Genomic DNA, 17,144 nt, shown 5'->3' with positions numbered 1-17,144 from the left:
AGTAACCGACACCTACTGGTGGTAGGTAGGTGGTGGCATATTTTGAACCCACACGCTTAGTTACCAGTTTGCTTGTTTTCAACGCAGAGTAGTTAGGGATCCGGTTTGAGGGAGTGGAATATGTTTTACACAATACAAAAGAGACTTCGGTCTCATGTTTCAAGCCGAATGGGCGCCTTTACGTGCCCGCGCTACGGTAACTACGAGTACTTCACACCAGGTAAGGTGGGAGCACGCTAGCTCTGCTGTTGATCCAGTGGCCAGGTTGCGATCGAGGTCGTGATATCGTTCATAATCTAATTGCTATTCCTTTTGAAATTGTTGCAGGTTGTTGACCCTTTAATATCCCCTTCACAACAACAGCCGGCGAAATGAAGTAATCTGTAAATGGATCAGATGCCAGATGGCCCTCTGCTGCCGGTGTGACTAACGCCTGGAATACAAAAGCACCCCGGGATACAGAGCGAGAAATTTAATTTCTGCTAATGAAGTCGCGACTTTGTCTGCCGAGTTAGTTGGAGGTATATTTAACTGGAGAAATAATTAAATATATCTAGTAAGGAGGGATCATAGGCCCTACGGATAGATATTCTAGCAATCAAAACTAATTTAAAGAACAGAGCACGGAAAAAAAGAATGAGTAGTTACAGTGCATTCTCAATAAGAATGCTACAAACGCAGTAGTAACGTGACTGAAAGCTGGCTGGACCAGGATTTTGTGGAGAAATGGTCGCACAGTCATTTTAGTTTCAATAGTGGTAGAATATTTGAGCCCGCCCGGGTAGGTACCACGTGCGGTTTTAAGGGCTAAGCAGCCCTTAAATTATACAATTGAGACTTAAGCCTCATCTCTCAAGGTGAGTGGTGGCATATTACGATATCTTAGGGCTCCAGTAACCATTTATCACCAGATCGGCCGAGCGCTTATTTACTCATTCACCCATCTGTGCAATAAAGAAAAATTAAAATAAGATCAGGCCAGCTTCTCACCCATTAGCCGTTGATTGCATTGACCAAAAAAAAAAAACAGGTTGTACAAGGAAAATGGAAGTTACTAAAAGAAGGGAATTTATTTTAGCAGGGAGAGTCGAGCACGCTCCCTATCTCTTGTCCTGTTCTCAATAAATAGATGAAAACGTAACATTCCCGAGCGCCCTCGGGTCCGCCGGTATTGGCTGGCGATGTCGCGTCCGCCAGTAAACAACCGCCGGCCGCTGTTTCCATCAATCTCTCACCAACCAGTGCGGTCCAGGTGAGGCAGACCTTCCGTTACCGCGGAGAGCACAACAAACATTATTAAATTTAATTTACGGCCCTCTGGCTGTTACTGTGGTTCAAAACAAACTTAATTGAACGATTTGCGCCAATTCTTTGATTTTTGGCGTGCTCCTGTCTGCTTTAATATTTATTTGCGTTGACAGCGGTACACCTCGCGGCCCCCCCGGTTATTTATTTATTTATTATTATAACGGACTAATAAACTTACTTAGGTTATCTTATCGTTCAAATATGGGCTTTTATCGCTAAAGTAACAAAAATGTAATGGCATTGTAAACGTTGTCAGAATATGATTTGTTCGGCCACACGAGCCGCAGTACGTCCTACTACTAGTTTTAAAGATAAGTCTAAGTGGGAGATTATCTACAAAGTAAAAACAAATATTCAACATCGGTCGGAATATTAACAACAAAATTAACAATTAATTTACTGAGCTCCTTTGTTTAAACCGTTTCAAATAAATTGATCCGTTCATCGAGGACATTGAATGTAAAACCAAAAATACCTGTAATTCCCTAGTACATTATATTTTGAAAACATTAGTGCGCAGAGATAATTTTACACGGGCCTCGTCTGAGTCGATCGCCTCTCATTTACGTAAATGTTTTCTACTTTTGAAAAAGGAGCGTCGTTGTAAAGGTGCTCTGAGGAGCCGCCGAACAAATAATTTATAATCAATTTTAATGACATGTTCTTTGAAGTGTTTTTGAGGGAATTCTAAGGAAACATTATTGAATAGGCGTTTAATGATAGAACATTTATGAGCAAATTTGTGCTTAGCTTGTTTTTTTTTAATGATTGATAGTTTACTGGTGGCCCGAAGGCCTTTCCAGTTTCACCAGGACAGGTGGGCGAGCAAAGGCTCAGCCAAGAGGGGTGGGATTTGCTAACAACTGCCCGAGCGCCTCCGAAGGAGACCTAACAACTCAAGAGCAATTGCTTCGCGAATGAATCTACTACCGGATCGGAATCGCGACCCGCTGAGAAGATCCGGCGAGAAACTCAGCGAGCTGATTCATGGGTTAGGTTGCACGGCAAACTCTTTGTCGAGTTCGACGAGTACGGTTACCGAGGTCCCTAAGCCTGCTCCTAGTGTTAGAGCTGAAGGCGTCTAATGCAAAAGTTATTGGATCTGATGGATCCGTAAGGACGTGTCTAGGGCGTCGACGGTGACTGGCTCCTGCGTGATCAGGATTCGGGGAGTAGTCAGCGGCGGCAACGATAAGGCGATTATCATGACGCATAGCCTTATCGAAGTACCGTTCCGACGCTGACTTCATGTATTTCTGGATAGATTCGAGGCCCAGGTCGTCGTGTAGGTCAACGTTCCTCACGAACCACGGAGCTCCGACGGCTAACCTGCAAAAGCGGGATTGTAGAGATTGGAGGGTGTCTATGTGTGTTCGGGCCGCGTGATTGAACACCACACTCGCGTAAGTCATGACGGGCCTTATGCAAGTTTTGTAGAGTGTCACCTTGTTCCGAAGGAACATTTTACTCCGCTTACAGATCATGGGGTAGAGTCTACCGAGAATAAACGCGGCACGGTCACGGACTGATTTTATATGCGGGCGGAATATCATCGATGCATCCAGGATAACGCCCAGGTACTTGACCTTCCTGGCCCAGGGTATGGGTTGTCTAAAGAGAGTAATCGGGGGTGTGAGATTCCTCCTCCTAATTCGGGAGGAAATCGGTTAGCTTGTATGGTTTTGTCTCGTGATAGTCTCGATACGATGTCTTGTGCTCTATCGAGGGTACGTAACGTGCTTATTTCAACCGTGGATCCGGTTGGCGATTCGAGTTGATGTACATACGTAATAGTCATTAATACAATTGAGACTTCGACGGTCAAAGTTACTTAAGTCTTTCTTAATCACGGGCCTCCTTTACACTAAAACTACCACGATAGTACAAACTACGTTCAATTTTCTTCTACCTAAGTGGCGTTCTGCATACAGGGACGTACATGCATACAGACATCTGTTTATTTTGTAATAAGTATAGTACTAACCAACAGATAGAGGTTAATTAGGATGTTCTATTAAATAAATTTATATAACAGATAAAAAAAACAGCTTCTTATCAAACAAAACAAGCGTAATTTACGAAAAGATAAAAAATTCGATCGCGAAATCAATTCCGTGTGAATGGAGTACAAGTGATTCAATCAGAGCGAGGCATTGTGAGGATCGGAGGGTGATCACTACACTCTGTCACGTTACTGCATTATCTCGTGCTTTTTGTTACCGATATCTATCTATATACATTAAGCTTGTTATCTATTGCTGACGAACAGTGTACACGAGACTAATCAAACCATATTATCCCATACTAACAGGGACAGTTAGTGTTCCGAAAAAGGCCATTTTATTAGGATCGAAATAGGAATCGAATCGAAACCGTCCAAGCGCATGGTGTGCATTAGTAATGCTTACCCCGCATAGGAAAGCAATGACTCGATGAAATAATTTAATCCGTCATAACGAACATTAGCAAGGACTTATAAAATAACGTTATAATAATATTGAAAAATTAAAGCTACAAAACTATTCCTTAGTTATGTAGCTTATCGCTGTCGTTTCAACAACTAGGTACTCTGCACGACTCTACATATACTCGTAGTATGCATCTCAAAAACTATAAAACTGTTTCTTGTTCAAATCTCACCGTCGTTTGCAGTCGGCTTTAATGTAAAACTGTTTCCATCTATTATCACCTAATAATAAAATATTTCAGTCACTTCATGTCCCCGGCATACCTCTCTGGGTTAGAACCAGCGTGGATCCAATTTATCAGACAGCGGCTTGACTGCACTCCTGGTATTATTGACGGTAACGGCTTACCATCAGATGGTCTTCTACCTACAAACGCTATAACTAAATCCTAAATATCAGTTTCAAGCACCTTTGAATATTTGTTTTTCAAAACATTCATCCAGAAGGTTTTTAAAGCAAAATTTCTTCGAGAAATTTTTACTCTTTTCGCTACAAATACAAAACGGTAATTTCCAAATTACCGAGTTCCATTAAAAGCAAGCCGTTCTCAGAGCATCCTGTAAATAAGTCCCATTAAGGAACAAAGGCACAAATTTTCCAGTTGATAACGTGATTCGGTCTCCTCACTCTTATTGGATCGATATCTATCTATGTACTGCGATATCGAGGTCGATATGAAGATTCACGTGTTTTATAGTTCCGAAAGCTTACAACTGTGTACATGTACATACATACATACGAATATATTCGAAGTATAATGAGTGGCGGCTTACTACGAAATACTGAAACTTCTTTAACTGAGTAAACAAAAGTTTGGCCTGGTAGGTTATAGTATGTTTTCAAGTTGAGTAAGCTTAGAAGCACAATATATTTTTGGGTAGCTCAGTGCAGTAATAACACGCTTAGTTGCAGAATTTCAGTAGCCTTAACATGCACAGCAGGTGTGGGTCACGGTGCGAGCGGGTATAATGGCGGAGCAGCGGTAATGAGGCACCTGTGCAAGCGGCCGTGTCTTTATTTTCGAAACAAGTTTCCTTGAAATTCCCAATGAGTGTCCATCCGACGGACCGGGACCAAGTTCAGTATTATATTTGTGTTTCGTGTTCAGCACAAACTCTTTTAACTAGTTCTAGAATTTAGTTTAGAGCATTTCAAGTTTATCTGTGTGTAATGTACGTATGTATATATGTATATATGCATGTAAGTGTGTTCTTGTACTTCAAAATTAAATTACTTTACCTTCAATTTAATGGTTTGATGAACCACATGCATTTGTAATCTCATTAGGATGTAAATTATCGATTGAACAAAATAACGATTGGCCTTTGTATGTATATGTAAAAACGCTATTCGACAAAAATATATCGCAATCGCGGCAATCTCATCATCTGTATAGTTGGGCGCGTGAATTTGTATATTTACGACAACACTAGTCCGGAACCTTAGTATTGAACCCTGTGGTCAATCTACCACGTTCTAATATTAAAGTATCATAACGTCTGTGGCTGGAACAAATCAAGCAGATAACAGTGGAACCGGTTTGAATTGAAGTTAAACTTGGAATTACGGCAGTTGATCAAATCTGATAGGATTTAGTGACGTCAGAGCGTCGGGCCCCGCCCGGCCGCCCGCTGCCACAACTCTGGACTCGCTAATCCACCCGCTGCCAATATCGTCTCGACTGCACTGTCCAACTTAATTCAATTATTCATCGTTCGGATTTGAGGACTCTCCCAACTCATATAAACCAGATTTGTTTAAATTTATTGTTTTTAAAAGCGTTTGGTTTGGCAGGTAAATATTTGCTTGTTTGTTATGGTTGGATCACTAGGTCGTATTTATATGTATTTAATGGAACCTAGTTGGAAAGCTATACATTAGTCATCATCATAATTCACATCATTAGCCCACCGTCACCCACTGCTGGACACAGGTCTATACAGATTTACATTACAGATCCCGGCCTTCGGATCTCCTCATGAATTTCTTGCCGACCTCCTTTCCCTACGTGTGATTGGTTATGTAGCACGTTGTACATGTGTGCGCATGTAAAATATAACACGAAGAGTAGCGGGAAGTTGTAAGTAAAAAATCACGAATCGGTGAAGCGGTTATTTTGTACTATCAGCTGTAGTACCGTACTCGTAAAATATGATTTATCATTAACACAACGAGGAGGCAGCTGCCCGTCGACCGCCCACATCCTTCACCGGCTCAACTTCTCCACTGACTAATTGTGTGGATTACAATATATATATAATTTCAGAGCAAATTTATGATCATTTAAGAGCTTGTATTTATTGCTCTTCTTATTCTGAAAAGACATTTTGTGACGTCACAGGAATTGGGCCGTGTTATGGTTTTTGTTTGGTTCTATTCAAAAGTTCGAACTAGTTTTCTAGTGGGATGCAATCACTCGTTAACATTTTATGTTATAGCATTGATGACGAAGTTAAAGCTAAGCGGTTGGGAAATATTTTTGACGGAGCACAAATCGGAAAAAGATGTAAGCCATGCTGTTAGAAGCAATCAAGTGATGGAAGGAAGAGCTGAATTTAAAATGTCAAGTTTTACTACTGTACTATGTAATTTCACTTTAAAATTGACGACGCTTCCGTAAACGAGTAGGTACTGTGTGGTTCCGGAGGCCGCGACGGCTACTTACCGACTAACGGTCGTCCCATCTATTTGTCTAAACGAAATTTAAATTACTGAAAAATGTAATATGTAATCAATTATTATAAATAGATTCGATTCGTTTATCACACGATGAGGCAATCCGCGGGGCGAGATCTCGTTTTTAATCCGAGTAGAAGCGAGAAGCGGCCGGAATGTTAATATGTAGTCCAGATGCGAGACACGGCCCGCTCCTGTCCTGAATTTTAATATCTGCCACTTGATTGACGAGGACTCGAGCACAGCTTCGGATTACGGCACAAAAACCTTCATAATGTACACGAAACGTTTTGTTTTAATTGTACCGACTGTACGTACGGGTTCATGTTTATTTTGGACTGAAATTGAGATACTTTGATTTTGTTTGGAATCAAAGAATAAGCTAAATAAGCTATATAAATATTATAGTGATCACCGAACTGTTGCAGCATGCATAGAGAGAGGTGGGGAAAGAATTTTATAAAACCCACAATAGGCGGTAAAAACATTTTTATTATGATTATTTTCTTGTTCCTTTTTGACAACTGTTGTACATTTGTGACTGATATCGTAAGTATGTACTTGCTTGCACGGTATCGATTCTATATTTCCGACAACACTGTCAAAAACATGCTAGGATACATCTTTATTGCTGACTTTGTGAAAGTTGTATTTTAAGTCGTCCGTTTGTTCGGCAATTTTAGTGCTCCACATGTGCTCGCGAGGGTAGACTGGTCCCCCAGAAGCGATAGAAGAACGGTAAACTTATCTCGAATTCCTTAAGCTCACGATGCCCCTCCCCCGTTTAGCGTTGTTGGTAAACTTTCCGAATTAATACTTGGATTAGACAATCGATTCGTCACTTTGAGCAACTTCCTGATAATGTTATTCGATCGAATATTTTTTTTTTTTTTATAATGACATTGACACTGTCCTGTTAACGGTTGGATGATGATTCCGATGACCACTTCTTTTTTTTTAGTAAAGAAGTTAAGCGCCTATTGAGGGTGATATTTTAAATCAGTTGTTTAGTAATAGCATTTGTAGAGTGTGTCCGTAGGGCACGCGTCACGGCGCAGGTATGGAGGCCTTCGCCTCGAGACATGGAGCAGATGATGACCTACATTCAAATTCTACAGTAATTAATTCTACATTCAAAGATATACTGTAAATTTTCCCTGCGATTTTGATTCCGTATTTTGATAATTAATTCATTTGGGAATCTTACGATATTCATGCTAATGCTAATCCATTTCAAAGATATTTGGGAAGTTGAATTAAAAAAAATGGTTTTGACAATTTGCTGTTCAATAAAATCGGTCAGTCACATGTGACGATATGAGTTATCGGTCTGAAGAATTACTATTTCGGAACTTCGCTCAATAGAGTTTCGAAACGTTTTCCCAACAGTCAGAATTAAACCGGATAATCAGCAGGCACGCAGCTGCCACCGGCCCTCAAGCAACTGCTACTACTTTTGATCATCTAACAGTTAACTGTAGCAGTACAATTTTCACCCGAGAATTCTCTCTCTCGTCCTGGTTCGAATTTCATCTCGGGTGGCAATTGGATGTTGGAAGAGAGTGATCGAGACGGTTAAGTCGGTAGTCGTCTAGGAGTCCGACATAACCCGGCCTGATCTCACCAAGTAAAAAAAGGCTCAAAAAAAGCTCAACAACGATACTCGCGCTGTGATGACTTTATAACAACGTGCCCAGAACAGACTTTTACACAAAGTGGACTGTAAGCTCTTCGGCGCTAGCAACCAAAAAGAATGAATAAAAAACTTTTTTATTTGGAGATGATCTAGGCAACGCAATAGCGGTTGTATTGTATTACTAAAAATATATATTAACATTGAAAAATATATAAAATACATCATCAAAAAACATTTATTATTGATTTTACTGAGTATATAGCCAAGTCGGTCACCAGTAAGTCCTAAAAGTCCTAAAAAAAATTCGTCCTAGTTCCTATCTTAACTATAAGACCTCCTCCTCCTCCTCCAGGTCCCGACGCTCCTGTTTGGTTCTGTAGCGAAATAGTCACACGTGCCAATCGAAGTGTAGTGTAGCCTTAATTTCCATTAGATAATGCGTCTATTAATACATACACATTAGCGCTAAGAACATAATAAGAAAATAAATTAGATACACTGTTAGCTTAATGACACTGAGAAAGCAAAACGTAAGCGCGAGTCAATTAATGCGGAAAATATTTGTACCGCGATGAAGGGATACGGGCCCTAACCGCCCTCCGGAGGACGCCGCCGCGCCTTTATTTCCTCAGATAACAGCTTACTAACAATAATGAAACAATATACATGATTATATGACGTTTGCTTTTACAGGGCTAACCAATACGCTCTAAGGATCAATCTAAATGAAAGAGACGTCACATCACACGTTGTCATCAGACGTCACAAATCTAAGAACACCACAACGTTAACACATGTGATCATTGAGTCTAAAAATCAGTCCCTTTAACAGAAATATTCAGCTAGTCTTGTAATACAAAGCAGGAGTCCTGTTTCGCGTGGAGTACTAGTCCTATCTCTGGGCCGGGGCTCCTAACTACCAGCTACTTCCATCGGACTCCATACAGAAGAGGGCCGTCCGGATTAATCCCATCCTCACGGATCGCTTGGATCCCCTGGGTCTACAGAGTGACTTCGGTTCTCTCTGTGTTTTGTACGGTATGTTCTATGGATAGTATTCTGAGGAATTGTTTGAGTCAATCCCTTCATCTCATTTCATCGTTGCACCGCCTGCTACCGGAGCAGATTTCATCCATACTACCGGAAAGCGTTGCGTTTATGAACTTCTCTACACGGTGTTTCCCGAGCGTTATGAGAGATCAATTTTCAAACAAGGTTTGTGGAGAGTATTCTGCAGCAAGCATTGGCCTCGCTGTGCCCCTGCCATCGCTGAAGTTGATGATCGACGATAGCTGCTTAGCATCAGATAGGCAGTATGCTTGACTGCCAACAAGCGCTATAAACAGTCTCCCTCCCCCTGTCGTTCTAATTATATAGCGCACCTAGAATTATTGAATTATTTACTTAAGTAAATAAGCTAGTCAATGCTAGTTGTCATTTCTTTGAATATTAAGCTCTTCTACTGCTGTTGTATACAGTATTGAGCAATTGACGATTAGTAATTACTCAGAAATAATATGAATGTCAACTTATTTTTCCATTAATTGCGCTAATGTTGAAGTTAAAGGTTTGGCAAAAATTGATTCCCAAAGGTAAAGTGCTCACAAAAATCATTTAGAAGTTCACCGTATGTGCATGCAGTGGAAGTTGAAATCAAACAGGTTTCGTTTCGCCTCCGGGGATGTCACCTCAACTCCGCTGAAGTAAGGCTCGCGTTTGTATTACGCGTGTATGTTTGCAAACTTCTCAACTTATACATAACAAACATTTGAGTTATGGTACTTTGGTTCCGTGATGTTAATTACTTTCAGTTCAGATTTAATTAATTGTTGTTGATCTGTATTTGGTGTTGGAAATTGTTTCTAATATTTCACATGAATTGGGTGATTCAAATGTTGAGTGGCGTTTCAAACATGAAATGACCCCAAGTTGGGATTTATTCAAGTGCCATGGGAAACTCATCGCAATTTATAGCTCATATTCATTAGCTCGCTCTCTTTCTTAAGATTTTCTGAAAACCGTTGCTTTAGGAATTACTTGTCAAACGATCATTAAACAAAAACTGGACCATACATAAGGTTATTAAAATCTCATTGAATGATGACCATTTTTCAGTTAGTTACCGTATTTCGAAAATGTCCATAGTTTTTGGATAAGTTTTTGAAATCTTATTTTTTCCCGTAGATGATGCTGTATCAGTTTTCTAGATAGCGCTTTAGTGATGTTTCGTGGCTTAAAATAAAACGCATTTCGAAGCCGTTGCTATTAGTATTACAGCCGAAGCTCAAGTATGTGGGCCTCGTGTTGGACAGCAGACGGAGATTCGACCACCGTTTCAAATGCTGGTCGTATATTCGTCTGCCTACAAGGGCAACAAAAAAATACATCTACCATATATTTGAAATTACGTATTTTTAGGGCAAGACAAGGCTGCGTGTGTATATAGTAATATTTTATTTTTAACTAAAATATGAGTTTATATTTATGTAACTATTATTGATGGTATAGTTAGATAGCGATAAATTAAACAATAATTTCTATGAATTTTGAGTTGACAAATAATTTTACTACGATAAAGAACTATAATTTCTTATGCACGTGCAGCCATACCTAAGCAGACTTCGATATGTTTTCTATAATTTGAAATATGCTCCACGATGCTCTCCACGAGGCCAAAGATCGCAGCAGATGGAGAACAATCGTACAAGAGAGATTGATACAGCGTGGGAGTCACGACTCTCAGTAATGAGGAGAACGATACAAGGAGGAGGAGGAGGATTATAGTAACTTAAAATATGAAGCTTATTTATAATTTTATCCATTAACCGTAATACAATCTTTTAAACGTTGTAGCTACTCCTCGTCGAATGAAATACGCACTTTGGGAATATTCGTCACTGACAATCTTATAGAATGGTCAAGGAACTCCAATCATGGTGCTTACAGCAAGCTATAACTTCTAAATACCGTGAAGCACAATTAACAGGATCAAGATGGGAGTTGATGATGATCAGTTAGTATGTCATAGGCCATGAGACATGAGAAACGCTTAAATGACTCCCATATGTGTGATTTTCCATTGCGTTTCTAGAGGCGTATATTTTTCTTTAAGAATTGGCAGGCTCGTAAGCTTGAGGCAATAAATAAATGGATTGAAGTGAACTAAATAGAGACGCGCAAGACAATTACATTCATTAGGAGTCCGTTCGCTCTGGGTTCGTGTTCGCAGAGATTTCCCAGCGGCTCCCGACCGGCGCCGCGCCACAAATAATATTACATTATAATGTTATTACATTAAGGACCTTCTGGAGATCAGCGAGATTCAGCATCACTGGTTTTTTTTTTTTTTTGAGGAAAACATGTTCTTCACGCACCATTGGAAGGGTGGCGGTTAATCGATTTAGAATGAGTGTCAAAATGTATTACAGTACAAATGTATGTATATGAACAAATTTTCGACACACGAAGATTAAAAACGTAGTCAGCACTCGCAGGTATTGAAACGTCAATAAAAAGCACCTCTTAAAGCACGGATTGCTAATTGACGATACCTGCTCGTACTTGATAATTTATTCGATGGTTTTTGGAAGAATTACATTGAAAATCTTTAAAGGATGAATGCAGTGTTCTGTGATGAAATTAGCGAGAAACATCGCGTGTCGGCTGAAGAAAGTGTTTCTTCGTTAAAGTTTCCATTAGGTCGCAGAGACAGTGGCGAACCGCACTTGAATTTTAACGTGGCCCGTGGATCAAGCTACTTCAACTTAGAAAAAACTTATTTAGTTTGAAATGAAGGTCTCACTTGAATTTTCTTTAGATTGTACAAATTTTCTAGATTATATTGTTGTAGAGGCGCTTTATCCGATGACTCAATCAAAACTGATAAATTCACTATCTTGCTATAACTTAATTTAATAATGTGACCCATTTTAACTATTTAAAGAATGCAAAAGTTGCGTCAAGATCTCCTTAGTGCTTAGGTGATGGTCAAAAACGAAAAAAAAGTGTTTCCAACGTTATGTGTAGCTGACTAGTTCCATAAGTAATACCGTATTGTCATCAATAAAAATTTAACATATGTGATGATGTGACGACGACTGTTAGTGTTTAGTGGCTCTTCCAGTACTTGACATAATAATATAACTGGGTCTATTTTTTATTAAATGTACAGCTGCATTGAATGATAACCTATCATAAAATATATTTTTTCCTACCTATTCTAGTGACCTCGAAGGGTCATGTTAGATTTACCGAATGAGTAGATGAGCTCACGGGGCTCTAACTTGGGACGTTGCTAACACGAGCAGATGGTAGATTCAGCGAAGCACCGCTCTTGCTAGAGCAATCGGATCGGACGCGACCTATTGAAGAGACCCGGCAAGAAACTCAGTGGGCTGGATCACCATGGCATCATCATTGAAAAAAATAGTCGGTGACTTAAACGATCTTGACATTCAAAAAATAATGTATTTTTAACAGATACCCACATAAAGATTTCAATTTCAATCATTAATTAATCAATTAATTGAGAACATCTATGTCCCAATTTGTTAATATTCGTCAACGGTCCCTCCGCTCTGTTGTCTCGAGAGGAAGAATCCTAAAACGTTTTGTTTGGCTGTTGTTTATAAAGTAAGCCGGTCACGTGCACTGAGCTCGACTCGCGAATTGAAATACGTAATAAATATGCGAGAGTGGCACGCATCACCGTCGCTCTGATAAAACGTTCTATCAGAAACAATTGGATATAAGAGTCAGTGAGTGACATCGCAGCGGGCACGCGACGCGGCCGCTGTTTCAGAAAGCGTTGGACGTCTAATGTCCCGTGTGTCTGACGCCTCTTGAAGCTTCGTCTCACTGAAATGTTAATGATTTGTTTATATGTGATCCCGCGGTTGCACTTGCTCATCGTTTTTTTTTCCTACCTTTTTTGATAGATAGCCTTGAGAGGCTATTTCAGATTCGCCCTAACGTTTGTAAGTGAGCTTACGGGGCTCAAACCGAAGAGTTGCTAACACTGACCCTAGCAAGAGTAGTGCTTCGCAGAATCTACCACCGGATCGGAAACGCGACCCACTGAGAAGATCTGGCGAGAAACTAAATCGGCTGTGTCTATAGGTTAATTCGCTCGTCGAGCCCTTCGTCGCAAGCGACGGGTTCGACGAGGACGGTGACCGGTGCTTGTGGTGCCTAAAAGCACCGTTAATGGATCAGGAGGATCCGTAATGACGTGCTTTGGGCGACGTCGACGGTTTACCATTCGGTCTACTGGGTCGGGTATGTAGTTTCCAGCGGCTACGACAAGAGGGTTCTCCTTTCATGCCGCTTTCTCAAAGTGGCGCAGCGATTCCGACTGTAGATACTTACTAACGGAGTCGAGCTCCAGGTCATCGTGGAGATCCACGTTCCTTAGGAACCATGGTGCTCTGACGGCTATCCTGCAGAATCGGGATTGAATAACCTGAAGGGGTCTCAAGTTGGTGCAGGCCGCGTGAGCGAACACTACGCTTGCATGACGTCATGACGGGACGTATGCAAGTATTGTAGAGAGTTACCTTATTACGGAGGGACAGTTTGCTTCGTCTACAAAGCATTGGGTAGAGTCGTCCTAGTATGAAGGCGGCGCGGTCGCGTACCGTTTTAATGTGGGGACGGAATGTGCTCATCGTTAGTTCGAAAATAAAACTATGAAATAGCTGATTTCACTCTTTAAATCTTAAATTTTAGTAGAGCGTCAATATGTTTTTGTTTTTACCCGGTTGTGTTTGCGTGTACGTCCATCACTCAGTTGCGATTCACGGTACTCTTTAACTGGTAGTCTTAGCAATTTTGTGAAAAATATAAAGGAGTATGAAGTATTTGTACAGTACATATTCGTAACCAGCGTAGTTGAGGCGCGGTGGTTGGCGGCGCTGTCCCACCTGGCTGGCCACCTTAGGACGCGCGACGACTGGTTTCCCCGGAGAGGTGCAGTGACCAGCGACAATGGATGGGCCGTCTCGTCCGCGGGGCGCTGATTATAACCCGACCAACGAAAAAACGAGTCACAGAGCGATTGCCCGACCGTGCACGTAATACTTTATTGGGTCGGTTTTTAGAGCGAGGCTGTTATTATTTGCCCAAATCTCTGTAGTTATTTTGAATTTTTGGAACGAAGTTCCTTATGGGATGATGCGGAGGGATACCCTAACCGGGAAATAACGTCCGTAACGAAAGATTTTTATTAGTAATGCACACACACAGTGTACGACTTAACTTCGTAATAACGTAAAAAAAAATAGCATATTTTTATTATATATTTTTTATAAATCATTGTAAATAAAATAAAGTTGATAACTTTGTAAAGTAGTTTTAATTTTATTTTTATCAATAAAAGAATCATAATAAAAAATGTATACCCGAATAATTATCCGAACAAAAACAGTTTCACTGTAAAACTCATTTCAATAACTTTCATTCTCTACAAAAAGATGTGAAATACAAAAAATACGAAGAAACCGTCACAATGTTGAAAAAAAAAAATTGTTGAAAATAAAAAAATAAAAAAAAATATCGTACTTGGCGCGCGTCATTGAGTACCTCAAGTTAGGTGAGCGTTCATCTGCAAGTTGCGTATTGTTTGCATTCAGTTATCTATTTCATGTGTAACGTTGAATAAAGAACATTAGGTACTTTGTATCTAACAACACACCAACAGCGCATTTGGGTCAGCGTGACTGCACAAATTATTTCTGGTAGCAAAGGCTGACAAACCTACAGACCACAGCCAGCTGGTGACTGCTCATATAGTACGGGAAGCTGTGTACTTGTTGATTACTCCTTGAGTATACTTACATCATGTAGCCAGGAGAGTTTCCTAGCAGGAGGGTTGGCCCTCACATGACACTCGAAGTAGACGTCGTCTCCCTCCTTGATGTCTCCTGCTGCCAACGAGCTGCCCAGGCGAAGTCGGACGACTGGAGGGTCTGAACGGAAATAAATGCAACTGATGATGAGCACATATCTCTGTAGGTCTCCGGAGTGGTTACCGAAGCTAATAGACATTTATAACGTAAATGCCACCACCCACCTTGAGACATGAGTTGTAAGGACTCACTTTTAACAGTAAAACGGCTGCCCCGCCCTTCAAACCGAAACGCATTACTGCTTCACGGCAGAAATAAACAGGTGGTGGTACCTACCCGTGCGGACTCACAAAAGGTCCTACTACCAGTAATTACGCAAATTAAAATTTTGCGGGGTTGATTTTTATTACACGATGTTGTTCCCTCGCCATGGAAGTCAATCGTGAACATTTGTTAAGTACGTATTTCATTGGAAAAATTGGTACTCGCCTGCGGGATTCGAACACCGATGCACCGCTATATACGAATCCACTGGACGTCTTATCCTTTAGGCCAAGACGTCATCAAAATTTAGCTTTAAAATATAATTAGTAATACTTACAGACTACGTTGATAGTCCATGAGGTTTCCATAGATAGGGTGGTTACGTTAGGATTCTCGGCTCGACATGTGATTGGTTTTCCGTCATCATCCAGGGTCGGAACGAAGCTCATCACGCTCATAGTCAGGTTGTCCCGGAGCTCCTCCTGGAGACAAAAAACCAACTCAAACTAGATCATAACATTAATAGATACCCGCACGTGAGATATAGATGCATTGGACAAGCCACATTAGGATCAGGTCCCAGGTGGACCGACGCGTCCAATGTTAATTTGCAAACAGACGGCGACAACATTAGCGCTGCTGTGTACACAGTTCGATAAATTGATAATCAAACATTTTATATTAAAATTACTTGAATTTGTCACAATAATGATGTCATTATTTTTATTTTTCCATTTATAGTGCTATATTTATGGGTGCATATATATATATATATATATACTATACAATTGAAACATCATCAAATATTTCAAAGTAGATGGTGGCTTCCATGCTCACCAGCTGGTCGTGAGCTCTTTTCCCTATCTAGTCAAAAAATCGGTTGTCTGTAAAGTCGGCTTACTGACAATAGTTGAACGTGACAACGTCATAAGAAAACACCGATGGAATGATTTCATTTTTCAATTATTATCGTTGCTATAAACTATTGAGACCACATTCACTTTTCACTGAACTTCATACTTGACGAAAACATGTAAATGTATTATTGTATAGCAGCTGTCCACGCGGATGCATCGCTCACTCAAGTAGGAGAGAGACAGATGTCGAACGCTGCCGAACGCGGAGGCCGATTGTGCCTCTTTGTCACACGTTGCGCGCTCTCGCTTGCACTTCAAGCCTTAAATGGAACGCCTCAGAGCGAGGTAACGCCGCATGAGTCATGTTTTTTCGTGCGTGCAGCCGGCTCCATCGAATTATAAGACGTTGTCACGTCAAAAATCATGACCTTATACATTTCAAAATATCCGAGTGTTTGATATTTTTGAATATATTAGGTCTTATTCGAATTGTTACGATCGGCTGCGGTTGTCTCAGTAAGCTTCCGCGAGCCTGCAAGTGACACTCGGTCACGCTCCGCTATGACTACTCGTCTTGTCGATTCTACTTAGTAAGATTCTAGATTTGTACTCGTACGTCGGGAAAATCTGCTTTAAGCTCTGTTCCAAAGTCTATCCACACTCTCTGGAACAGCGGCGTTCATTTACAGTGTTACTCTAAAACGGTGAATACTTAAACATGAGATGGCAATATTCTATTCTGCCTACAAAAGTAATACAGATTAGTAAAGTCGGATTAATCTTTAAAGAGAATTAATAAAATATTAATATGGAATTCGTCCATGTAACTTCACAGGTGAACAGATATCAATCTCGTGTATAATAAAGGTTTTGTTTCATCAAAATTCGATGCTGCATACTCAAAAACATAATTTAAAAAATTTTGTAATTTACTTTTTTCCTGTCAACAGAGCCTCATTTCCTATGTACCTACGCACGATTATATAGTGCGGATCACTAAGGGTGTGATACGTGAGTAGTGTGATGAGGTCGACAAGGTGATGTTGAAGTTGAGAGAGATGTACAAACGACCTGCCCCTTTCTTTTCGTT

The 17,144-nt window shown here is 40.5% G+C and overlaps 1 protein-coding gene across 1 annotated transcript in view; it reads right to left on the bottom strand.

Annotated features, from left to right (window-relative positions):
- LOC101741569 (nephrin) overlaps positions 1–17,144 on the bottom strand; it is a 396,854-nt gene that overhangs the window by 43,636 nt on the left and 336,074 nt on the right. The window contains exons 8-9 of the mRNA XM_038010776.2: positions 15,535–15,679; positions 14,923–15,053 (exon numbers count right to left, since the gene is read on the bottom strand). Of these exons, the coding sequence (XP_037866704.1) occupies positions 14,923–15,053; positions 15,535–15,679 (276 nt within the window). The remainder of the gene's footprint in view (positions 1–14,922; positions 15,054–15,534; positions 15,680–17,144) is intronic.

The sequence above is a fragment of the Bombyx mori genome, chromosome 4 (assembly GCF_030269925.1).
Source record: "Bombyx mori chromosome 4, ASM3026992v2".
Taxonomy (NCBI): Eukaryota; Metazoa; Arthropoda; class Insecta; order Lepidoptera; family Bombycidae; genus Bombyx; species Bombyx mori.
The sequence above is the reverse complement of the archived record's forward strand: the minus strand, read 5'-3'. Positions and strand labels throughout refer to the sequence as shown.